The following is a 27,192-nucleotide window of genomic DNA, read 5'->3' on the forward strand; positions in this document are numbered from 1 at the left end:
TCTGTCCCCCACTCGTTACCTGTATGAATGGCACCTGTTTGAACTCATCTGTATAAAAGACACCTGTCCACAGCCTCAAACAGTCAGACTCCAAACTCCGCCATGGCCAAGACCAAAGAGCTTTCGAAGGACACCAGGAAAAGTATTGTAGACCTGCACCAGACTGGGAAGAGTGAATCTACAATAGGCAAGCAGCTTGGTGTGAAAAAAAATCAACTGTGGGAGCAATCAGAAAGTGGAAGACATACAAGACCACTGATAATCTCCCTCGATCTGGGGCTCCACGCAAGATCTAATCCCGTGGGGTCAAAATGATCATGAGAACGGTGAGCAAAGATCCCAGAACCACACGGGGGGGACCTGGTGAATGACCTGCAGAGAGCTGGGACCAAAGTAACAAAGGTCACCATCAGTAACACACTACAACGGCAGGGAATCAAATCCCGCAGTGCCAGACGTGTTCCGCTGCTGAAGCCAGTGCATGTCCAGGCCCGTCTGAAGTTTGCCAGAGAGCACATGGATGATACAGCAGAGGATTGGGAGAATGTCATGTGGTCAGATGAAACCAAAGTAGAACTTTTTGGTATAAACTCAACTCGTCGTGTTTGGAGGAAGAAGAATACTGAGTTGCATCCCAAGAACACCATACCTACTGTGAAGAAAATCCTACCATATGAATTCATGGATTTTTTTTTCCACATTCTGTCTCTCACAGTTGAAGTGTACCTCTGGTGCAAATTACTGACCTCTGTCATCATTTTAAGTGGGGGAACTTGCACAATCGGTGGCTGACTAAATTTTTTGCCCCACTGTAGATAACCTATCCAAAAAATAAATTAAAAAAAAAAAGAAAAAAAAAAAAGCTGGAATTCAAATATGAAAAACAAAAACACACCACATAATGACAACAGGGACACATTTATACTTAACCGCCATGTTTCTTTTAATTTATTAACTTTTTTTAAGAAGGTGCTTTGCACCAAACTGCATTATCCTCATACATTTCAAGAAATACAGCTTTACAGAATACAGTGATACAGAAACAGGAGTGCATCAGCTCTGCTTGACTCACAGGTGGTCAGACGTTTGACAGCTTGAGCCTCGACAAGTAGTTCCAACATCTCTCTATAATCCTCAGTGCATGTAAAACTTAATGCAGATAAATGCTTTCATGGCAAAGGTAAGACCGTTATGTTGGATGGTTCTATTTTGTTTTGTTTTTTTAACTCACCAAAACATTTCTTTCAAGTTACCATATAAATAATCACCACAGTAATTACTGCTGAAGCATAAAATTATGAAATTATAAATTGTTCCATTTCAAATGTGATGATGATCATAACAGGCTCAATGGGTTTAGACTGGCAACGGGAAAGAATAGCCTATTTGTTGTTGTTTTTTTTGGAAGATTTGAACTAAAGGGGGGAAAAAAAAAAAAGAAAAAAAAAAAGGGTGGTTTCCAAATCTTCTCTTGTTCTGTCTTGAGAGACAAAACAGTTTCAACTCATGCAGCCAGAACATAAACACATACTGAGTTATAGAGTTCCATAAATCTTATTCTATATGAAAAGATTACATTATTGCTTTACTTCTTAATATGTATATAAATACACACAATTGCAAAACCACTTGTGACAGTGTTTCAGTTAAATTATACTTGGAGGATGCTGGTAAGTTCACAACAACAGCTGGATGGGCTTATTTGCGCATCATTCAGTTCATGTCATCTTGTAGCAGAGAGTCCCTCTCTTCAGCTGAACTACATTTGATTCCATCCGATAGGTTGCTGTGGTCAGGTTGATTACTCTGTGTTAGGAACAAAATTAAAAAAAAAAGGTTATTAGTTGAATAATAAAATCACCCTGTGGTCTAGTCATGGCCAACCTGAAAAGGTTAGAAGTTTGATTTATCAACAATTTCGTCAATTGGTTGGATGAAGAAAAAAAAAAACTCCATATAAAAGACTTTATAATATCCAGTGGCATTTGAGCAGACACTGTATACATTCAGCCCCAATAACTGGGCAATAAATGACTGCTTAGACTCTTCTGGATAGTCCAAGGCAGCAGTAATATGAAAAGAGTAACCACTGCAACTGCAAAGGGTTAAAACCCCGTCTGACAAACACACTGCCATCTATCCAGCTCTCCTCTCCCTTGCCACCTCCTCTAGCTTGGGACAAGCACACTGAGATATTCTGAGGAAACACAAGAAATATATTCTATAATATAATGCAAAATAATAATCCACATCACTGTAGCTGCGGCTACAGTGATGTGGATTATTATTTTGCAAATTGGATAAGGTCAAACATCAATATAATAGTACTAGTACTGGGAAATAAAACAGTGTTAATGAAACTAAGTGTGGTCACATTTTGCATTTTCCTAATCAAAAATTCCAGGAAAAGATTCAAATAAGTAATGTTGGGAAAAACATAATATAAATACTTGATTTTTATTCCTTTCACTTTCATTAAAGTCACTGTAACACTATAATAAAACACAAATGAAGACATAAAACACATCAAAAATGCCAATAAATACCTTTATGCTCCATAACATTGTGCCATGTACCTGAACAAACACTGGTAGGAACTCCATATCCCTGCACACACTAGATTCACTAATTACAGATCACTTTGAATCTGCCACCTGGTAGCTTGCAGAGTTTCCAGGGTCAAGCTGCCTATCTGACCCTTTAATGAATTTACAAGCAGGTCATATGTCAATCAGTAGTATCCTTTGCTCTTATTGGTAGTTTCTCCAGCATAAATTTCACCTGTAGTCGCTTTAAGTCATTGAACATCATGCACTTTCTACGATCTCCGTTTACCACAAGTTGCTTCCAATACGTTTTCTGCTTAAGAAAAATCTGTGCCCCCAGTTTGGGACAGACAGCTAAAGCCACCCCTGTGGCTGCAGCTGTCTGTAGGAGGTAGAGCAGGTCAGCTGCTGGTTGGAAGGTTGGTTCGACCCCTGGCTCCCCCAGTTTGCATGCCAAATATCTTTGGGCAAGATACTAACCCCGACTTGCTCTCCAATGCATCCATGAATGACAGTTAGAAAGCACTGAAAGTATAGATAACAGTGCTTGTGTGAATGGGTGTGTATAGAGCACTTTGAATACTCCTGGAGAGTAGAAAAGTGCTACATAAGGCTACGTCCACACTAATGCATTTTCGTTTGAAAACGCATAGTTTTCTCTCAGTTTTGGCTTCCGTCCACACTGAGACGGCGTTTTCCTCAAGGAAAAAACGCAGCGTTTTAGAAACTCTTGAAAACGCATACATTTCAAAATGGAGCTATCCCGTCACAGTGTGGACGCTCGAAAATGCAGACTTTCTAAAAGGATGACGCATTTTAGTCATGTGACCAATTAAACAGGATGTAGCCTAAGAATATGTCCATTTACCATCCCCAGCTTCCTGATGACCTTAACACCTACTGCAAATTTCAAAGACAACCATTCACACCTCCCATCTGCTCATACCTGCACAAAAAGACTACCTGCAGCCCTCACACCTCTCTCCTCTGACCCGTTACTTACTAAAGCTCTGTGAGGAGGATGTGTGTTCCCTCTTCCAAAAAAAGAGCTTTAAAGAGTTTAATGACATGCCAAATTTTGGTCCGCATGAACATGCTTAAAACAAGTACAAAGACACACACAGGTTTCTTTACATCTGTAGTTAGTAAGAGACAAAATGGTTACATTGATAGCAAACCTGGTTTAAAAACAAACAATCATTCCTTAAACTAGACCCAGGAAGTATTTTACTGATCAGAATACAGTAAAAGCCCAAAAAGGTGGTTGTTCATCCATATTGTCATGGTTGAACTGGACGGCTAAATACTCTATCAGTCGAAAACAATAGTTTGAGTTAACTTTTCAGTCTAGGTAGAAAATGTGCTTTTATTGCCAAGGTGTTCTAGGTTTTAAAAAACTCTGAACATAAATGAACAATACTCTTATAGGGTACATGTGTTCACCTGCATGTGTGCACCCACCTGAAGTACTGATACTTTTCTTCTTTGTTTCAAGGCCATGTGAGCCTTTTACTGGCTCTTTCTCGGCTGCCTAAAAGATGACCAAATTGCCTTAAAAAAAAAATCAGCCAATCCGAAAATTTAAACAGAGAAGGTTGCTAACGGGATTTTGATAGTCATTTGGGTTTTTCATATTAGACTGCTAGAGATTGTGTAGAGAGATAGTGTAAGGATTCATGCAGGGAGTCATTTGAGGTGATAATTTGATTTCCATGCAATTAATCAAAGGGACATGCAGTTGGTTACGTTAGTCTTTTTAAAATGATACTTATGAAAATGGACACTGTCAGCTTGTTTACATGGAAGATTATCATTCTAATTTTATGTAGCATTGAATTATAAATAATAATAATTTAATAAAAACTATCAAATGCAAAGATTTTTTTCAAGATCCAAGTAAAAAAAAGTAGGTTGTAAAATCAAAACCATAGTATTCGTATCAGAGAACCTCAAACCAATAATGTTTCAAGAAATTTGGATTGTTAACACCATTATATTCAGTGTGTACTTTCATGCTAATAACAAAAACCTGAAAGCAGGAAATCTCTCCAATTTCAGGATATAAACCACACATATTTTCCCCTCCACTCTAATCAGTCTTTAAAAACTCCAAAAAATGAATTCAGTTACTACAGTTTAAATCAAATAATCATTTGATCTGGCAAAACAATTTAGGTTTGAATGAGTGAAAGGTTTTACACACCCCAACATTCTTGATAAATGTGGAGCTCAGTGAAACATTTAAGTTAGACTGCTGCAAAATAAATAAAAATTTATTAATTAACAACAACAACATAAAAAATTAAGTTTGATATTAACAGCTGCCACTACTCACTTAATAACTTCTCAGTAAGTACACTTTGGCTCAAACAAAAGTTTTGGGGCCAGTGTTGCTACTACCTTCTTGACTCTCATAAGCCTAGTGACAATTTTCATACCTTAACAAAATGGGAAAACAATTATCTAAACTGTTAAATGTAAAATAAGAAATAAATACTTACATACAATATATGAAGAAATTGGGGGGGGGCTTGCCATTAATGATAATTTATACTGACAGTTGAATAGTAAGATAACACTGCCATGTCTACATTTAATTGGCAAGCAAAAAATAAATATTAGCTTAGTATAAATGGCTGCAGCTTTATATCTGGCAATACAATACCTACCTTTTCATGTGCGATCAAATCCAAAAACTACTTGTTTTTGCTTTTGTTATTAAAAAAAACAAGACAATATAACATGATGACTCAACAAGACTTTTTTCCTTATGCTTTCATCACGATTGGACTACTGTAATTCACTGTTTACATGTCTAAACAAAAACTCCCTGGAGCGTCTGCAGATTGTCCAAAATGCTGCAGCAAGGCTTCTGACAAAAACATCGAAATACTCTCATGTAACACCATTGCTTATACAGCTGCACTGGCTCCCCGTTGAATTCAGAGTCCATTTTAAGATTCTGGTTCTGACATTTAAGGCTCTTCAAGAACAAGCACCAGCGTACATCATTGAACTTTTACAGCCCTATGGCCCCTAGTAGGTCCCTGAGGTCTTGTGATCAGGGCCTACTTGTTATGCAGTATACAAGACTGAAAACCAAGGGTGATAGAGCTTTTGCTACTGTGGCCACCAGACTGTGGAATTCTCTTCCTCAGAACTTAAGATCTGCAGACTCAGTGATTACTTTTAAAAAACAGCTAAAAACACATCTTTTTAAAATTGCATTTTTTTTTAAACTTTTGACTGTTTGCTTTATACCTTGTGAAGCACTTTGTGATCTTTTATCTAGAAATGTGCTATATATAAAAAAAAATAAAAAAAATTTACTTACTTACTGACAAGCACTACCGTTTACTGTGCCACACCTAATTAAGCCATAGCGGATATTTTGCATGGCATTAGTTTGAAGATCAACAGACCGTAATACTAATAATGTGATGGAGGTTACCACAGTAACATGACCCGATGTCGAGTCAGTCGGGGCGCGCGCGGGGGGGGTTAGATACCAAGTTAATGATTCTGTCACATGAATGCAAGGAAAGGAGCAGAAGTGAGTGCAACTGATCGAGATACTTTATTAATTACTACCAATTTACCTTTTTCTCTGTTTATTTACTTATTGACTAATTTACAAATTTTAATCCTGAAACTCAATGAGAGCAGCTTCAGGGCATGCTTCCCTACTCCTTTTCTTTCATTGGTGTAGGGAAGAAAAAAAAACCCAAAATGCAACGTGCAGTTAAACAAGATAACATGCTGGCCTGAATCCTGTGTGGCAGCTTTACCTTCACTTTGCGATACACTACAGCAGCGATGATGATGGTTGCCAGACCAAGCCCTATGAGGATGTACTGTAGGTATTCCAAAACAGTAGGTAGAACAACCAAGTTTGTACGGAACGTATTGACGATTGGGCCATCAATATATCCGTTCTGAAGAGGATAAATAAAACACTTACAACATTTTAATCCACACAGAACCATTCTGTAGAATTTTAATCTGTTTGTGCAAAAAAAATTGCAGAAGAATAGATGTAAAGACACTACATCATCTATATCATTAATAACTCACCTCCTCAAACCAGATCATAGGCATCACCACATCAGAAATCTTTCCAGTTTCACTAGAAGGACAAGGACATTCAACTTTACACTCCAAGGTTACATAGCAAATGGTAAGAAAGGCAGGAAATATCCAAGACCCTTTCATATTTAATGATCACAACATATAAAACAATACATGACAATGTCTCTGGCGTGATAGTAGTTAAGGGAATAGTTCTTTACGTAATTCCTGAGACTTTTTTCATGTAGAGGTTGAGCTGCAGGCGGATGGACACATTCAGAGGGACACCCGTTTGCTGCAAAAAGACAACAAAAATATACAGATCTCACACTGGGAATAAAAAAGGAGGGAAGTATACCTCAAACACCATAAATCTGCTGGAACATGCAAATCTCCAGGTAGCAATTAAAGATATGGTCACATAATTTTAACAATAAACTCAAGGAGGAAATGTTCTGTTTGACTGGTTCATCTGAGGGAGGATGCACATAACTGCTGTTCACTTTTAGCTTCATATTATTTATTTTTTTATCTCTACAAAATGGCCTCAAGTGATTTTAACTTTAAAAGCTTTGCCGAACTCAATGTGGGTGAGCCTACAAGCCATTTCCAGTACAGGACATTTTGCATAGTAACCTGAAGCTGAAAGCAACCATTTACTTTTTGAACCCACAGGAAATTACATGTAGCCTGGGCACAGACTTGCTTTACTCTACATGAAAAGACGTGCTTGAAAGGAGAAAACATGTCTGCTACACTTTAAAAAAAAATCCATAGTTCTATACACACTGAAAAAAGTCTCCTCACTAAAAGAAGTGTAATACAATTAGCTCAACAGCACAGCTGACAGATTGCAGTGATTTGTAGCGAATCAGCTTTGAAAAGCAAAATAAATAAATAAATATGGTCCAGCTTTTCTATTACATTTTGTGAGTTAGCTAAACTTTTAAAATATTTTAATCTACTGCTGTACACAATTCTCTCATCTTTTATTGACATTTTTTTCCAAGAGATTTTAGCTCAATGTGTCCATAAAACAAACTACAAAGTTCACTTCCAGACATGTGGCTCTGATAAAAAGTTAATATGGGCTGAAGGCAGGAGAAAGACGACAGCTGAGGATAGACAATAGGAATGCAGCTGTTGGCAGAGCCAAAACAGAACAGAAGATCTAAAAGAAAAATGTGCATAATATACATGTATGACAGAAATGAGTGCCATACATTTTATTATAATGCTCAAGTTATAGTGTCAAGTCAAGTGTCTCATTACTTTGGTAAAAATACCACACACACACACACACACACACACACACACACACACACACACACACTATCATTTCCTTGATATTTCATGTCAGCACAAACTAAATGTACCAAAAAGATTCAAATTTCTGGCACTGAGAGAAAGAGAAGAAAACTAAGAGATAAAACCAGTGTCCTCAGTGCCATGTTCAAGAGTCAGGATACTTGGCTCTATCGTATGATAGAGCCATAAAAATCCCAAGCCATCTGATGTTTCTTAATTATTAACTTAAGTGTGAATGTTGCCCTGCTGAAATCCACTGAACATCTTGTGAGCTTTTATCCGGACAGTAAAAACTCTTTCACTATCAATACTGACTTTTTATTGGCATCATAGAACGTTTTTAATAACCCTTTAACTGACAAACAACAGCAGTTATACAGGAATAGCCCAATTTCCAATTACCTTATCTTAATGACCGTTATAGAAAAAAGACTGTATTAGGAATTCAAGAACAAACTGTACCAGTGGTGGTGTTTTAGCAAACTCAACATTTAACATTAGCAATAAAGGTTAAAGGCAATGCAATTTTTAAAAGTTGATTATAATAACTTAATGCGGAAATGACTTCAAATGTAAAAATGTGTACATCTTTTCATAATGAATGAAATACAAATCTGATTTGCAAAAATCTCTCATCAGTAATAAAAAAGAAAAACATACTTTTTTAAAGTGAAAACATGCTTTAGAGTTAGTTTTATTAAATGCTCTTTTTTTTTATTGTAAACTATTAAGTCATTTTCTTACGAAATTATAAAAACAATATTTTCTAATAAGGAAGAGTTCAATTATGTCTTTGATTAAAATGTAATCAGCATCAGCAAATGGTGACAAATGCAAATTATCTAATGAATCCATCAAATTGAGCAAAACCTCGCAAATCATGAGAATCACTCAGCAGTGAAAATGCAGACTTCAAGCTCTTGCAGACTTCTTTGCCTGTCAATATACTGTTAATTGTTTTTTCATTAAGATATTTTAATAAATAACTTTTTGTATGTTTATCAAATCACTATCTTTGCTCTTAAATAACATGGGGCCTTAAGTAAAGAGTGACTCTTCACAGGTGCAGTATTGCCTTTCCCGATCTACTTTACCAGTAAACCGCAGTCTTAGCCCAGAAGATGGCCTATAAATGTCTTTGTTCTTATATAAATTCATCTTTAGATGAAGAAAGTACAGTTTCTTGTTTTCAAAACTTACACTCTTAGTCACAACAAAAAAAAAACTAAACACTATACTTAATGGAACCCCATGCCGACTGATGTCCCTTTATCATTAACTTGATATCAACGTGGGCTTGATGGAATTGACTGAACAATGTTGTAAGGTTTAATCTATGAAGCAAAAATCATTTCTGTATCAACTGAGATTTTTTTCTTTTATTGAAGCAATAGATAACATGGAGAAATAATCAAATTTCCAATTACCTTATCACAACCACAGCTATCACTAAAAACACTGCATGTGATTTTTACACAGGGAATATCTTTTTAGTCTTATCAGTCATTGGCTTTTTCTGTACTGTAGCACACAGGTTACTGCGTGACTGTACAGTAATAAAACTACATATCAATTTTCCTATTGCTTTACCATCCAGAAAAATAAACATTAACTTTAAACCTCATCCCCTTAGCTTACCGCTTTATCACTGCTATTTTGCATTAGTGATGACTGAATGATTGCAATGTGATAAGGAATCTAACTTTAAGTGTTTGAGGAAGACTGAGAAGGTGACAGACTTGGTCTTGTATTGTAGAAAAGAACAAAAACAGTTGGATGTAAGTGATAATGGTACGATACAACCTTTAACTAAATTCTTCCACAAATTTGCCATCAGGATGGCCTCTTATAGGTCAAAATGCACCCTACATGCTTCTCTCTGTGCCATAAAACTTGACAAATAACAGAAGGTCTATGATATGCAAGAGTCCAGCTACACTCATGATCACAGCAGGTTTCAAGGACAATGGGGCTGACTTCTAATATCCTTACAACAATATTGCAGACTAATGACATTCATTTTAAATATAAGCCAGTTACAAAATGTTACACACTTTTCATTGATCACAAATCCACTTTCACTTGCGAGTCTTGCAAGTGGGTCTGTTCCAAAATAAAATCAAATTTAAAAAGAGTTGCAGCTTAAGTTGGAGTCTTCACAGTAACATGAAAGCATAAATTAAGTATATACCATTTCTAATAAGCAATGGGAAGAGATGCGTTTAAAAAACAGAACAAAGAGAAACAAAAAAAAGCCCACAAATAACTACTGCATCAATAGAAAACATTGCTAACCTATGAGCTTTGAATCAAAATTATGATGACCAACGGTACACACTGTGGTGTGTGTGCTGTATACTCACTGGGTGAATGTCTATGAAGAGGCCGTGCTTCTCCTCACTGGGATTAAGACCCTGCACGTAGTCCAGCAGCACAGGATCAGCATTAAAGAAGTGAGGATGAGAGATGAAGACTGGAGAGTCTAAAATGTTCAAAGAATGGCAACATTAATCAACTGGCCCATTGAGAGAAAAAAAAAAAAAAAAAAAAAAAAAAAAAAAAATCTATCAAGTACACTCACAACTCATGGCTTGTTGGCAATCCCTGCCATGTCTCTAAGATCGCATTGGTTTAGTTAAGGATGTTTTCACACCTGTGGAAAGGTTAGGCATTTTCATGCAATGCCTAACCTTGCATGAAAATGCTTGAAATTGCTCCAATTGTTGAGAACCACCGGAAAAAGCCGGCTCACATGGTTGTAACACTGTTTTGAAGCACAGCAGAACGATTAGCTTTAGCCCCTTTTCCATTAGTACCTGTTCTTATCGACTATTTTCAACTACAATCGAGTACCACCGAATGTGCGTGGCCATCATAATAGCAACGCAGCTGAGTGTCCTGCGATATAATGAGTATGTGACATAAAGGCTACAACGAAGGTGGATGTGAAGGCAACTATATACACCTGCTGCTAGATCAGATTCCGGGACCACAGCGTTGTTTTTGGTAGCCATTTCCCTTGTTGCCTCGGGTTTCAAAACTGGCAGTTTTTATTTTCGTGGACAAAAAAATAAATAAATTTTTGCGTTCTTTTTAAAATTCTATCTTTAAGAATTTTATTACCAAGAGCCTGTGAAAAAAAATTAAATAACATAAATTGTTCCAGAAATTTCTTTAGATGAATCTATGAAAAACTCCAAAAGGTCTAGCATTTTTATCAGTGCATAGTTTTGTGCCATCAAGGTGATTCACAAAGTGGTATTAACTGAAAAGTTAATAAGCCTTGGCATACTAACTTGAGTGTAGTGAGTTCCTATAAAGGAAACTGGACAGGCAGAGGACAAAATAAGAAAAAAAATATCAGGGTTTTAAAAAAAAAAAAAAAAAAAAAAAAAAAAAAAGACTCGACAGCAGACAATCATTATCTGAAAGTCATGCCCCCATGAAATAGGGGAGGAAAATCCAGCAAAGACCTTACATGGGACCTAAGAAATACATCTGGACCATGAGCTGTCTGAAAATCAGTGGCAACAGGTTTCATGGAATGATGAATCTAAATTTGGGATTTCAACACCCCAGACTTCAAAAACTATTGTACACATTTTATTTATTTTTTTCAAAATATAAAGAAATGGGTAGTGGTAGGTCTTTCTAATAACCTCTGGGAATGCTGTGATGGACTGAATATTTATTTCGCCTACACTGATCATCATTACTCACTGTGGCGGCAACTGCTAACATTGAGGAGTCCAGACTGTCTACAGGGGCAGAAGCCTTCATTGGGAGCATAATCCGTCCCATTGGCAAAAAGGGTCTTGGGTGCAACATATCGATATAGAGGGATCCCGTTCATCTCTCCAGGACGCTGATAAACCAGCTCCATAGACCTGGAAAAACAATGGGTAAATATATGAAGGAATAATGGGAGAGGCAGAACTGAGGGGAAAAAAAAAAAAAAAAAAAGTACAATTCTGCAAAGCATTTTACCTGCACGCGTCAGGGCTGTAGAAAGGCAAAGTGCTCTCTTTCGTCATGAAAGGAGGCCACATCTGCCCAGCTGTTCCATTGATCATGTTAGACTGAGCAGTCCTCCAGTATGGCAGCTATCACCAAAGAGAAAGAGGCCAGTTACAGTGTGAAAAATAAAATGGTGTGAGGGGAAGGAAAAAAAAAAAACAAAAAACAAAAAACAACAGCAACAAAACACAATCTGCTGGCATCATACCTCAGTCAGACCATTCCAAGAGTCGACTCTGTGGACTTTTCTAATGTCATCTTTTCCAGTAAAGACTGTGAACAGGCCAGTGTTGGAGTTGTTGAACTAAAGAAAGCATAAAAGGCAGACACCTTTCTTTACCTGCTCAAAGAAATTTCATGCAAGAGACAAATCTGTTCCTTAAACTGAACCTATTATGCTCATAGTAATCAGATAGAGAGGATAACGAAGCATTTCTAATACTTACTTCTGAAAAGAGGCCAAATTTTCCTGATGTGGGAATCATTCCTGGCAGGTATTGATTTAGAAAATCCACTAGTCCACTGTCATAACCCCACATAAGCTCCCCTACAGGCTTGGTCAGGAAGGGACCTTCTTTAAAAGTTTTAAAGGTTGCACTCATCATGAGGCGCAGTACATAGGGCAAGTTTTCCATCATCACTGATGCACCCTAAAATTACAGAAGCCACAGGCTGTGAAAAAGCAGAAAACTGAGGAAATTATTGAACCAATCAAGAAGTGAGGAGGTGGCAACAATGTCTTACCAACACCAACATGTTTGGAATTGTGACAACATCAGACTCGTTCCCAGCAGACATGGAGGGCTCGAAGTGGTACTGTCTGTATTCCCTGTAGGACACTGTACCGTTGGGATGGAATGTAATGTTTTCCTTCTGACACTGCTTTCTGGAAGAAAGGTAATATGTCCACTCAAAACCTGTGCTTCAAGTCCACCTCTGTACACACATCTTAAGGGTTTAATGCAGGGGTCCCCAATCTCAGTCCACGAGGGCCGGTGTCCCTGCAGGTTTTAGATGTCTCCTTGATCCATCACAGCTGATTTAAATGGATAAATTACCTTCTCAACATGTCTTGAAGTTCTCCAGAGGCCTGGTAATGAACTAGTCATGTGATTCAGGTGTGTTGACCCAGGGTGAAATCTAAAACCTGCAGGGACACCGGCCCTCGTGGACTGAGATTGGGGACCCCTGGTTTAATGGATTCAGTTATCCTTACGAGAAAGTCAAAAATTGACAGACCTTAAAACATCAGACACAAAAAAGAAAACAAACCATAAAAAATAAAAAGCTCTTCTGGTGTCTCAGGTTGTTGCAGCCAAATCATTTTAATTTATTTCTGGAATGTCCTGATAGTTGTTTTCAATAGAAAAGTCTGAAGTGGTCTACCATTTGCAACCTCTCTCCTTTAAATAAGAATCACATCCTTCCAGAATGCTTCCTCTCCCCGCCCCCTCCCTTTCAAATCCCAAAAGGTGAACACATGCTCTTGTGGACATGACCAAAACTTATGACAGTGAGCATGTTTCAGTCCAATTACAATATGTAAAAAAAACAAGTTTAGCCATATATTTAAAAAAAAATTAATTCTTAAACACCTTTTGGACGGATATAAATTGTAGCTCACGCTTATAACACTTGTTTAAAATTGTTTACACTTCTACTTCTAAAATTAGTTTTCACTTCTACGTTTAGAAGAAAAAAAAATTAAGTTTTGGTTAAATTGGGTTAGGCTTAAGTTTAATGTTATCTGTTATACTGATAAATGGCATTCAACGAGATCTGTAGGTGGCAATAGTTGCAATTAATATCGAACCACCGATTCCTCAACCAGTTTCTTAAAGGGCAAAAAGGAGCAAAAATTGATTATTTAAGATGAAGTTGTAAAAGAGATCCTGTTGCAATCTAAAACAAAAAAATTTTTTTTTTTTTTTTTTTTTTTTTTTAAATTGTAGCAAAGGATGTAAACTCCTAGAACAGTAATAAGTCTGTAGAAAGCAGTTAAGCAGTCACTATTAATGACATTAATAATACATTTCTTTTGCTGGTGTCTTTAAAAACACTCAAGGTCTACTTAATGCATAAAATTAACAATATCATGAATTAGTAAAATAGCTAGAAAGATTTAAAATCCAGAAACAATGCACAAAACATGAACAGCTGGAGCACTGACTGAGTCTAGTTTCATAATAACCTGTACAACAACCTTCGACCCAGCGTCATCTAGCCACCGTACACTATGCTATCATGATCATAGTCAAGGGCGATCGTGGCTCAAGAGTTGGAAGTTCGCCTTGTAATTGGAAGGTTGCCGGTTCGAGCCCCGGCTTGGACAGCCTCGGTCGTTATGTCCTTGGGCAAGACACTTCACCCATTGCCTACTGGTGGTGGTCAGAGGGCCCGGTGGTGCCAGTGTTCGGCAGCCTCGCCTCTGTCAGTGCGCCCCAGGGTGGCTGTGGCTACAATGTAGCTTGCCATCACCAGTGTGTGAATGTGTGTGTGAATGGGTGGATGACTGGATGTGTAAAGCGCTTTGGGGTCCTTACGGACTAGAAAAGCGCTATATAAATACAGACCATTTACTTAGCTCCAGTTTACCAATGAAGTTCCTTCCAGTAAAATGGATCTTTAATTCTTTTACATTTTTTATAAACAGGAGCTTTCTGGGACATACAGAGTATTATACCATTAATAAAATTTCTAATTTATTAATAAAATTATTAATTTTATGAATCTAACTTTATTACAAAAAAATAAGTCCATTTGGAGTTTTACTGGAGCAAACTTTATTGAAGTTTAAGTATCCAACAATTTAAAGTTTTTAACTGATAGTTAAGGTTGAGCACAAGTCCTCAGGAGTTAAATTGTGTACCTGTAAACATAAGGTCCTCTCTGTTCCACCATCGGCTTTTCTCCTTTCAGTATCTCAGCAGGATTGAGGACATTGAAGAAGTAGACTGACATAAAGAACGGCACAGGGATGTCTTTCCACATGGTGTATGTGAGATCATTCTTTGGATCAATTACTGTGTGCTGATGTGAAAGAGAGGAAAAAAACAAAAGCAAAAGAATGAGCATTTTCGTCATTAAGGTTTTTATACATTTTCACAAACTAATAGAGAAAAAAAAAAAAAAAAAAAAAAAACTAAATTCAAGGGGACACCTTCAAATTGCTTTTTTCTTATTTTATTTACCTAAAAGGTCCCAAATCCTGAGATTGTGGTTCATCATCTTAAAAGTTACACAACATTATATTTCATTCTAATTTTAATCTATTATTTACATTTAGGTTTTTGTTATAGTCACAAATGTTCCTACAAATATGATATGAATCTATTCCTTTTAAGAATACTTCTTTGTGGTGCTCCTTATGCAATTACTAAATTGAGCACATTGAGTGATTAGTTAGAAAGTAAAAACACTATGTAACTATGCTTTCTGGATTTTTCTATGTGAAAAATGAAAATAAAATTATTAAATACATCCAGTCTTTGATAGTGCAGTACAGTTCAAACACCTGGTATGTAGAAATGCTATATTTCTCACCATGTTTATGTTTTGTAGCCTCATATTTAGCTCAAACAGGGTAGGATGACAGCGTGTCTGCATGTGCCCTAACTACAAAGTTCAACTCAAAAGGGAACCAACTACAACTTAAAGAGTTCGCTGCTAACGGGAAAAAGCAGCACTGTGAACTGACAACAGAAATAAAGCAAACTAAGGAAGTAGGCAATACTTTTGCACGTATTTTTTCCTGTTCTGCATATTATTTAAATAATAATATTACTTGTATCGTTTTACTGGGATATATTGAGTGAAAGGAAAGTTGAAAAACCTCCGCCTGTTGTGATTTTTAATATGGAAATAAATGACATTACCAATAACAGTTTAGTTAGTTAATCAAATCATTTTACTAACATTGGACATGCTTGACTCTTTAAAAGCCTCAAAGTTTTTCCGGAGCTATTAGCATTGTTACTTAATCTGACTACATGCATTTACTGATTAGCTTATCTGCACGCGCCTGTTATCATTTACTGGTTAACTCTGGAGGCTCTTTGAAGTACTTAAGTCCTCGGGTACGATTAAAGGTGAATCTTGCTTGACTCAGCACATACAAGCACATGTGTAAAACATGCTAACTATCCGTGTCAGGACGTTTCTTACCTTTACTATTTGGTCGTCGATGACTAATGGCACCACAAAACACATAATTGTGCCGAAAAGCACCATCAGCACACCTGCCACTATGAATCCAATAGCAACTTTAGGTCGTTTAATTGCCATATTGACAGGCTGTCAGTGAGTCTTCGTAGCTTTGTTTTGTCCGTGTCCGCACTTTTTGTCGGTAAAGATAAACGGAGTCAGCTTAATGACTCCACCAGAGTCTCGGCATGAAACAAAACTTATAATTAAACGTACATTCCTCTGAGATCTCTGCGGGTCGCTCATCTCTCTAATCGATGATGTTCTGACCTGCTTTTATTGTCGCTGTATTTGCGCTGTTTGACACGCCTACCGAGGATTCTGGGAAATGGAGTTCCCGCTCTCTATATCGGGCCATAAGTAAAAGCTTAAGTAATTGCCCGATCTTTCAAGATATCTCCCAAGTGGCAAGAGCTTTTGGTATGCTGTAGGCATAGTGTATTCTTAAATTTACTTTAGTATTAAAGGAGGAAAATAGGAAAGGGCTCAGAAATGAGCAGAGCTCCTGTAACAGGCTACCACACAAGAGGGGCGCCGGAAGTAACCATATTATTGTACCATTCAAGTCCAATTTCAAAGACAGTCTGTGGTTACATACTTTTATTCTGATTTATTTGATATTCTTCAAGGAAAAATATTTTTGCCACCTTTCATCTATAATTCTACTTTAATTTTAAAAGTTTAATATTCAGATCAAGTATTGCATTTGGGGATTTTTTTTATTAACCAAACTCAGGACCTTCCTGCTGTGAGGCAACAGGGTGCTATGGCTTATGGCTTATCCTGAATATTAAGCAGCGTCGGGCCTGGACAGCACATGGATGGGATACCGCACGGGAATACCAGATGCTGTTTTTATGTGTTAGGCTGGCAACCTGTGCAGAGTGTACCCTGCTTCTCGCCCTATGGAAGCTGGGACAGGCCCGACCCTGACCTGAGTTGGATAAGCGGAAGAGAATGGATGAATGGATGGTCTATAAAAGCTCACATGAGGTTCAATCTCCTGCCAAAAAGATTTCTGCCTCATTTAGATAAAGCAGTGCATGGGTCCAGATATAAGAACGTGTTTGAAGCAGTTTTTAAGAACACTTAAGAGCCTCCTTTGTTTCGTTTTCAGAGGTTTTACTGGAAATATCATTGCATCTAGATAAGATAAGATAAGATAAGATAAGATAAGATAAGATAAGATAAGATAAGATAAGATAAGATAAGATAAGATAAGATAAGATAAGATAAGATAGGATAGGATAGGATAAGATAAGATAAGATAAGATAAGATAAGATAAGATAAGATAAGACTTTATTGATCCCACGGCGGGGAAATTTGTGCGCTACCTCAGCTCAGGTACAAATAGCAGGAGAAAAATACAAAAATACAAATAAAATACAAACAAATACAAAATAAGGAGGATGATACACTATATACAACGGTAGCATACACAGTATGTGATTATGGATAGAGGGTTCTGGAAATATGCAAGAAATTTAACTCTTCTACTGCTATGTAAGTAATAGATATCTATAAGTATCTATAAGTATAGACATGTATACGCACACAGACACACACACATGTACACACTAAATATACATATGTATACATATACATACACATATACCTGCACATATGTGTATCTAAAATAGATAACTGTAGTCTGGACATGTGAACATTCAGCTAACAGATCAGAAGTCAGTGCCATGATGTCTGCAACCTTCATGCTTGGAATCATTGGTTCATCATTGGTGAAACATTGGTATTTTATTTTTTTGTTAAATAAAATGTTAATAGGAGTAAACAGACTACATATGCAAATACCTGACACAATAAATATGTAGTCAAAGACAAGTGCTCTTTGTAGATAATAGATAAGCTATTTAAACACTCCATATACAATAAGATGGTTGCTATACCTGCAAATGTCAACCTGAATGAGTCTAACTAACTTTTGTGATGAAGCTTTGCCTTTATGCAAAATAAAGAAAAACAAGAATTTATATTCGCTTAAGCAAAAGAAAAAAGACAAAGAAATTAAAATGGAACAGGAAATAAACAGAGCACCCTGATTATAAAACTCTGAAGTATTCACATAACGATAATACTTACCTTCACAACTTGGTTGCTTATTACTGTTGGTCCCACAATTACAGAAATTGCCCCAAAAATCAAAGTCAGACCGCCTGCCACTATAAATCCAACAGCTACTTTGGATTTATTGATGGCCATGGTTGCTTCTTAGCAATGATCAGTGGTGTCTGATAATAAAAGAAGACACTGTTTTGCTCCTCTTGCCTCTGAGTCTGCAAGCCAACAGGCTGAATGAGTGTGTCGTGTTTTAAAGCCGAGCCACTGGTAGTGATGTATTCAAAGGAAATAGCAGTTGAGTGAACAGCTTGAGTTTATTCTCCGCAGACCCCACCCCTCCTTGTATATGCACATCTTCACTACTTTAAGAGAACTACAAAAAATATATGGAAAAAAATGCAAAAAATACCGTGCATCCCAAAAGTATTGACAGCACTTCACATTCCACATTTTTCCATGTTGCAGCCTTGTTCCAAAATAGTTTAAATCCATTTCACCTCACAATTCTGCAAAAAATACTCTACCCTAGTGACAAATGAAAAAAGTTGAAGTTTGTAATTCTTGCAATTTTATTAAAAAGAAAAGAATATATAACATGTTAAATGGACTGGTTCCCATATACTACTTTACTATGACATCTGAGCACTCAAAGTGCAACTTGCCTCATACATACTTACACATACAATACTCTTTTTTCTGTGTGTTTTCTACATAAGTTCTTTCTATCTAACATTCACACACACATTCATACGCTGATGAACACATAGCAGAGCAATTTGGGGTTAGTATGTTGCCCAAGGATATTAGACTGGAGCAACCAGGGATTGACCAGCTACAGCCACCCCTAACATGTACATAAGTATTCAAAGCCTAGGCTCATTGCTAGCACCTTTGGCAGCAATTACAGCAACAAGTATTTTTTGAGTATGATGCTTCAAGTTTGGCACACCTATTTTTGGGCAGTTTCTCACATTCTTTTTTGTAGCACTTGTCAAGCAAGCTCCATCAAGTTGGATGGAGGGCACTGGTTTTCAGATTTCTCCTGATATGTTAAATCAGGTTCAAGTCTAGCATCTGGCTTGGCCACTCAAGGACATTCACAGAGTGGTCCCAAAGCCACTCCTTTGTTATCTTGGCTATGTGGGATCATTGTCCTGTTGGAATATAACCCTTTGCCTTAGTCCAAGCGCTCTGGAGCAAGTTGTATCAAGCATAATGCTATGCATTGCTGCATTCATCTTTCCCCTCATCGTTCCTGCTGCTGAAAAACATTCCCAAGGCATAATGCTGCTGTGCTTGGTTTCCTTCAGGCATGACGTTTGGTATTCAGGTCAAAGAGTTCAATGTTTGGTTCATCAGACCAGAGAATTTTGTTTCTTATGTCTAAGAGCCTTTCAGGTTCCTTTAGGCAAACTCCAGGCAGGCTGTCGTGTACCTTGTATTTCAGTTCAATTAAATTTTACTTACATAGCACCAAATCACAATAACACTCACCTCAAAGTGCTTTTACTGAGGAGCTACATCATCCATTGATGGATAACGTAAAACGATGTGCTCATTGGGACCCTCAATGCTGCAGAATTTTTTCTGTACCCTTCCCCAGATCTGTGCCTTGATACAAACCTGTCCTGGACATCTACAGGCAATTCTTTGGGCTTCATGGCTTGGTTAGTCCTTTGACATGCACTGTCATCTGATGGACCAGTTTATGCCTTTCCAAATGATGTCAAGTCAACTGAAATTACCAGAGATGGACTCCAATCAAGTTGTAGAAACATCGGACAGATGATTCAACACGTTCTCACTCCCAAAGCGTAACATTTTACGCTAGGTGATTAGTGGAATCAGGATGCACCTGAGCTTAATTCTTAGTATCATGGAAAAGGCTGTGAATACTTATGTACTTTTTAGAATACTTTTTTGGTTTGTTTATTAAATAAACATATTTATTAAATGAGTTTTTAAGCAAACATTTTCACGTTGTCCCTATGGCGTACTGTGTCTAATATTTTAAGGTTACAATTAATTTAATCCATTTTGGAATAACGCTGTAATATGACAAAATGTGGAACAAATGAAGCGCTGTGAATACTTTCTGGATGCACTGTATGTAAAAGATACATGGTCATCGGTTTTTGGTTCCTGAAGTCCATTTGTCAAGCTCAAGTTGACTTTTATTGCTCTTGCCATGCTGGTGCTTTGAGAATGGACATGAAGAGCAGTCAGACTGTGAAACTGATACTGCTTATGTTATCACAGGCTTGTCAGTCTCATTATTAGGTATAATCTGTTTTATCTTCCTTTCTGACTCTGATGGGGGACACTAATTTACGTGTCAACCAGCTAGCAAATGTAAGTGTTAACGTTTAACTTTATTATGGAAGTGTTGTAGTTTTATTACAATAAAATAGCCAGAATGATAATTTTATATTGGAAGTAAAAGAATTTTATAGCAGCAAACTACAACAAAGGTGTAACTCTTCAAGGTGTAACTCTTAGTGTGCTTCTGGAAAAATTAAGAATTTGGACGAGGAAATGACTAAAGACCTCACACTTAACAAATTGATAGTTCAGGGTTGTTTCACCAGATATCTTGTGGAAAACATCGGGAACTTCCACCGTTCCATTTTCTTTATCCAACTCAGGGTCGCAGGGTGGCTGGAACCTATCCCAGCCACCATAGGGCGATAGGCAGGATACACCCTGGACAGGTTGTCAGTCTGTCACAGGGCTATCAGGAACTTATAAATAAATAAATAAATAAAACAATTGGTATGGGAAAGGGAAATGGAAGTAATTAAAGATTGAGGAAGACATTTGAACAGGATGCAAAACCCATTGAAGAGGTATTACAAAAGATGGTGCTCAAATACTGAAATGAAATGTCACAGATACACATGAAAAACAGGATAGAAGTTATTGTCTTATTGTTATTGTTTAAGGGCTTTTTATATTAAGAAGTCACTTAAACAATTAATTCTTATATTATTGAGGATGTGTCTTTTAAGGTCACTTCTGAATAGGCAGTACTTGTATGTGGAAATGTTCTTTAAGAGGAGGAAACAGGATTGGGCAGTGTTTCTGAGATTACAGCTATTGTTCAAAACCAACTATCCGGTTATTTTTCTGCTGACATACAGTTTAAAAGATACAAGGCCACTTCTGAGAGTACATTTCCAGTTTGGAAGACCTAGTTAAAATAAAAAGGATAAGAAAAAGCTCTTTTAGTTTTTGCTTGCCATTATAATTAAAGTTGCCTCACTTTAGAATCAGATATTCTTTTTCCAAAATATATTTCATTTCAACAAAATAATTTCGACAACTTCTTGATACAGACAGAAAGACAGGTTACATGCAGGCATCAACACAAGGCTCTTTGAACAAGACCAGTAATGTCATGTGGCTGCAACAATTATAACAATATTATAATATACTACTACTACTACTACTACTACTACTACTACTACTACTACTACTACTACTAATAATAATAATAATAATAATAATAATAATAATAATAATAATAATAATATACACCTCAAGTGTAAATAAATTTGTTTACATTCATGAAACATTGTCAGTTAATGAAGCACCTGTACTTGAATTTATGTATTTCTTTTAATTGAGTCTCTTTAACATTGTATTTGTTGTCTGATGTGAAAGTGCTGTGTTATTTGTTGATGAACAGGCGCAACTCTCACTTCATTTTCTTAAAGACAAACAACTAGATTTAGTTGGAAACAATATATGTATGACTGCCGACACTCTGAGGCAGTCGTACAACTGTTGACTGCCTAAAAGGCCCTGAAGGATTAAAGTGTGTCTCCCTGACCCCATATTTGACATTTGACCGCACTAAAAAATAACTGAATCTCACCTTTATTTTATCTAAAACACAATAATATTTTTACCACTGCACCATCATTTACAACACGGAGTATGAATGGCTTGAGATGTACTATGAAAAACTGTGCCGTTTTAAAAATGTATTTCACTTTTTTTCACATTAATTGTACTGTAAATACATGTGTGTTCCACACAGCTCACACTAACTTTAAAAAGGCAGATCGCACTGCAATGTCAGGATATGAAACATTTTAGTTGTGACATTCAATGCTGGTCATCCATTTTTTTTATGGATTTGGTAAATTTGGATGATAAAGACGTTCTCTCTTCCTGAGGAGACACATGATGTCTTTATAAATAATGAAGGGAAAAAAGGCCAGATAGCCGCAGACCACGACAGCTCCTCATCTGACTACGCTGTGAAATCTGTTGTCCTCATTTAACATTTCACAGGCAGGAATTGTATTCTTGCCTCATTCCTCACTAAACTTACTAAACTAAGCGTTTCCTCACATGCCTTCCATCCCAAATGCTGATGGTGTCTTTTAATAGAAGGAAGTTTCGAAAAAGATGCTTTGAGCTTCCCTAAAACATCATGTGTTTGCAATGTGATTTGTGTGTATTGCTGACGTAACCATTATGGCTAATATCTGTCATTATAATGTTTTATTTTTCCTCATATTGCTCAGTTTTTGATACCCACAGTTTTTGATATTTCACAGATATTTCATCCCATTCATCTCTGTTGCAGTGGCATCTATTTGGACATAGAGTCATTTCTCTTTCTCTTTTTGTTTTTTCTTCTTCTTTTTGGCACACAAATAATGTGTTTCCAGTTAGTCATTATTTTCTCTTATTGTAACACAAAAACGAACAAATTAAAAGCTCATATTTTTATCCTGTGTGATACTTTAAGTAGATATACAGCAACAGTTTTCTGACAGCAGGTGTAATTTGCTCAGCACTGAACAGTCTGAGGAGTTACAGCAGGTTAAACTCAGCACCGGGGATCTTTGCAGGAACACGTCAGTGCCATACAGCGCCATCTGTGTCGGTGAGCGGGAGCGTTCCCGCTTCTACACAGAGACCGTGTTGCACTGACACCGCCTCCACCCACGTCCATGCAGTCTTGTTCTTTCAGCCTCTGTGTCGTGCAAACTTCTATAGAGATATTTATTCTTCAGATGTGTCTGTCGATACAAAGTACTGTAACATAGGATGTCTGATTTTATGTTCTGGAGCCTAAAAATCAAGTATACTTCACAAGTATGTATCCACCTGCCACTCCAATGTTTTTGTCAGAGAAATTAAATATATTTTTGTTTCGCATTTTAAGCCAAAAGAGTCTTGGGAGTTCAGGGTGTTTTAAGTGGAAAATGCCAATTAATTATATGGAAATTTTTATTCTGTGTTTGGCTGCATTTGTTATTATAAAATATATTTGAATTAAGAGACAACTTAGTTATCTGCTCTGTTAAACAAGAAAGTTATAATACTCTATATGCTTACATTTTCATAGTATTAACGACAACACTGAAACAAACTAATCATTAGTATGGCTAATTTAACGTGTCACATTTGGCTGTTTACCTGTAGGACTGACATATAACTTTATTTTTCATGTTCAGCAGAAGCTTCTGTCAAGCCGGACGGGAGCTCCAGTGCAGGCTGGAGGTTTCATCCCCTTGTAGAGATGACAAACCAGTTGGAAAAGGGACAACATTGCTTTGTCTTCATTCTCTTCTGTGTATTCCCCATTGAAGGTTATCCAGGGCACATGTGTGTGTGCAGGGTTCAGGGCTCTGGTCATAAGAGCGTTGGCACGCATCAGCTGGTATCCCAGATCTCCTTTGACACACGAGTCAACTCTGGACCAGGGCACAGAGGGAGCATAGAGCCGGAGACAAGACTGCGCAGCGCTCAGAACATCTGCAGATGACTCCATGCAGTAGATGATGTGAAATGCAAGAGAGTGTTCGGTTAAATTGAGGATGCAGGCCTCGATCATGTTTCCTCTGCATTCAGACTCTCCGTGCTGACAAGTGAAGGGAGAGTTTGCTGAGCGAAGCTCCTTAGCATTCCCATAGGGCACCAGTGTGACAGCCATGATGTCCTGCAGCATTGTCCAGGTGGGGAAAAGCTGCTGAGTGATAAATTCTCTGCAGTCTGGACACAGACTCTCATAGTACAGTGTGACAGATACTCCAGGGACAGCCTGGTTTGACCTGGTAGCATTAACCTCCATACACTGTTTCTCCACCCTGCATTCTATCGCTATTTCCAGGGACCTACACCACTGGGAGGGAGGGTAGCGACAGGCCGGTTTGGGATGACACATCCCGAAACCGCTCCGTTCAGTACAGACGAGCAAAAGCACAGCCAGGATTCCCGAGCGCTTCATGTTGGCATCTGCAAAGGAATCCACGTTTCTCTTTCTCACTTCTATCTCTAAATGGTATCTGCTTTCACTGTTAGGTCACCTGAATTTCACCATCCACCTAATTCCCCGAGGTTGCTCCTTCATCTCTCTAACCCCAACCTTGATGACATGCTGAAGAGGCAATTTAACCATTTGATCCAGCTGTGTTGGAGTAATGCTGCATCTAAAAGCTGCAGGAAATTAGCTCTTGAGGACTGGAGTTGGGAACCCTTGGTCTATGGTTTCCCCAGCAGATAAACTACCACACCATTACCCAGTACCTTTTTTAAGCCATATGCCCATAATCATTTGTTAGCATGTATTCAGTATTGTAGAGCGTTTATAGATTTTCAAATCTCTGCTTTTCCTTTGAAACTAAAAGTTCTGTTTTCATATAGGTAACGCAAGTGGAAGCCCACATGCCCCAGCTTTACACTGGCGCTTTAACGCATCCTCTATTTGTGGATCTGGATGATTTGGATGCTTTGACAGAGAGAGAAATTCACAAATATTTTTAGACATTTGCATGCACAGGAAGCTTTTTTGAAAGTGGCAAAGATCATGGTAGAACAACAATCTCAAAACACACAGCCAAAGAAAGTCTCAATTGGTTTCAGAGAAAGGAATTAAAAGTACTAGAACTGCTAAAAGCACTATGCAAAACCAACCACTTCTGTTGCTGAGTTGGCCCCTTTTGTGCTCTCTACAGCTCAGAGTTTATAGAAGGGGCCAACTGAACCTTCAGGATTTGAATACTGGTTGTCTGGAAGAATGGACCAAAATTACACCTGAGCAATGCACGCCATCAGTTTCTCCACACAGCAAGGGTTGCTTGAAACTGTGATCACCAAAAAAGGTAAATGAACTTCAGTAATTGTCCTGAGACACACTCTCTGGGTTGGTAAGTTCAACATATGGACATAAAATCCTTAATACTACCACAGAAAACCCTGCAAACAGGACTCTGGATCTTTTTTGATTATATTTTGGAGGAGACTCCTTTCCTAATCCAAGGACAGAGCAGTGACATGCAAATCCAAATGTAGTAAAAGGTAAGGGATCATTTTGATAACCCACTTATTGCTGTGTGCAGTTGCCTGCATCTCTGTGGAAATGGAGTCCTAAAGAAGTTGACACCATTCTGATTTTTAAGTAAATTTTCTGTATGCATTACTGCATAGATACTTCCAAACCCCTGGACACATTTTTTTCTAATGTTATGGAAGACTTTTGACATTATATATATCTATAGCTGATAACTCTCAGATTGTATAAGTAAAATCTCATATGCTATGTAAGCTGCTTGAGCCTTTATATGCTACTCTGCCAGATACTTTGCACACCAACCTTCTTCATTTGCCTTTTTTTTATGCCTCATTGTGAGTTTTTTAGAATCATAAATAGAGCGGAGGTATTCTACCAGAGCACTCAAAGCGCTCTTACATCTTGCCTCATTCACCCATTCATACAAGCACTTTTTTCTGCTTTCTTCAGACCGGAGCAGCAAGTGATCAAACAACCTTCCGATTGGTAGATAACCTCCGAACCTACAGCCACCCACCAAGGCAATGGCATTCCATCAAGACAAACCTAAAGATATACATAAATTGAAATGTACCAAAGTAAATTGATCTCTCCTTTCAGCTCCTCATCTGTTCACCTCCATCCTTTATATTGCCTCCATCTTGTGGCCACAGTTGGCAATTGTTGCTGAAAGCTGTGCTCATTTCATACTCATTGAAGGCTGTGGTTCTCTATGTTATATGGGTGTGTCAGCAGCTTTTCTACTGATGATTTAGGTTGAGCTTTCACTCCTTTGAGATCAGTTACAACCTGGGCTTTGTATGGAAACACAGCTAGCATCTACCAATTATAAGGCTGAGGGTTCGACTCTAGTCTGCATTACACATACAGGGAGTGCAGAATTATTAGGCAAGTTGTATTTTTGAGGAATAATTTTATTATTGAACAACAACCATGTTCTCAATGAACCCAAAAAACTCATTAATATCAAAGCTGAATGTTTTTGGAAGTAGTTGTTAGTTTTAGCTATTTTAGGGGGATATCTGTGTGTGCAGGTGACTATTACTGTGCATAATTATTAGGCAACTTAACAAAAAACAAATATATACCCATTTCAATTATTTATTTTTACCAGTGAAACCAATATAACATCTCCACATTCACAAATATACATTTCTGACATTCAAAAACAAAACAAAAACAAATCAGCGACCAATATAGCCACCTTTCTTTGCAAGGACACTCAAAAGCCTGCCATCCATGGATTCTGTCAGTGTTTTGATCTGTTCACCATCAACATTGCGTGCAGCAGCAACCACAGCCTCCCAGACACTGTTCAGAGAGGTGTACTGTTTTCCCTCCTTGTAAATCTCACATTTGATGATGGACCACAGATTCTCAATGGGGTTCAGATCAGGTGAACAAGGTGGCCATGTCATTAGTTTTTCTTCTTTTATACCCTTTCTTGCCAGCCACGCTGTGGAGTACTTGGACGCGTGTGATGGAGCATTGTCCTGCATGAAAATCATGTTTTTCTTGAAGGATGCAGACTTCTTCCTGTACCACTGCTTGAAGAAGGTGTCTTCCAGAAACTGGCAGTAGGACTGGGAGTTGAGCTTGACTCCATCCTCAACCCGAAAAGGCCCCACAAGCTCATCTTTGATGATACCAGCCCAGACCAG

At 37.6% G+C, this 27,192-nt stretch overlaps 1 protein-coding gene and 1 pseudogene across 6 annotated transcripts; both read right to left on the reverse strand.

Annotated features, from left to right (window-relative positions):
• Positions 1–897: 897 nt before the first annotated feature.
• On the reverse strand, positions 898–18,492 carry scarb1 (scavenger receptor class B, member 1). 6 transcript variants are annotated; one of them, XM_085464691.1, is made up of 14 exons: positions 18,244–18,492; positions 14,809–14,969; positions 12,684–12,825; positions 12,386–12,589; positions 12,148–12,243; positions 11,910–12,025; positions 11,643–11,809; positions 10,286–10,404; positions 6,836–6,909; positions 6,621–6,672; positions 6,335–6,481; positions 4,750–4,800; positions 4,008–4,077; positions 1,745–1,806 (listed from the first exon to the last, which is right to left on the reverse strand). In XM_085464691.1, exons 1-14 carry the CDS (start codon positions 18,361–18,363, stop codon positions 1,802–1,804), a joined length of 1,524 nt encoding a protein of 507 aa, XP_085320817.1. In that variant the 5' UTR covers positions 18,364–18,492; the 3' UTR covers positions 1,745–1,801. The 6 variants fall into 6 exon arrangements, with proteins under 6 accessions (XP_085320819.1, XP_085320818.1, XP_085320817.1 ...); XM_085464690.1 differs by lacking the exon at positions 18,244–18,492 and adding an exon at positions 16,104–16,433; XM_085464695.1 differs by lacking the exon at positions 4,750–4,800.
• Positions 18,493–22,972: 4,480 nt separating this feature from the next.
• Positions 22,973–24,487, reverse strand: LOC146706514 (gamma-interferon-inducible lysosomal thiol reductase pseudogene; annotated as a pseudogene).
• Between the last annotated feature and the right edge of the window lie 2,705 nt (positions 24,488–27,192).

The sequence above is a fragment of the Copadichromis virginalis genome, linkage group LG7, assembly GCF_057382275.1.
Source record: "Copadichromis virginalis isolate Kocher_CV1m ecotype Utaka linkage group LG7, C_Virginalis_male_GT1.1, whole genome shotgun sequence".
Classification (NCBI taxonomy): Eukaryota; Metazoa; Chordata; class Actinopteri; order Cichliformes; family Cichlidae; genus Copadichromis; species Copadichromis virginalis.

Coding starts and splice junctions, on each gene's coding strand:
- scarb1 (XM_085464691.1), bottom strand. CDS start 18,363: ATGGCCATCAATAAATCCAAAGTAGCTGTTGGATTTATAGTGGCAGGC. Junction 6,482..6,620: donor CTATGATCTGGTTTGAGGAG/GTGAGTTATTAA, acceptor TATCCTCTTCAG/AACGGATATATTGATGGCCC. Junction 4,078..4,749: donor CATTTATCAAGAATGTTGGG/GTGTGTAAAACC, acceptor GTCATCTTTTAG/GCAGCCGAGAAAGAGCCAGT.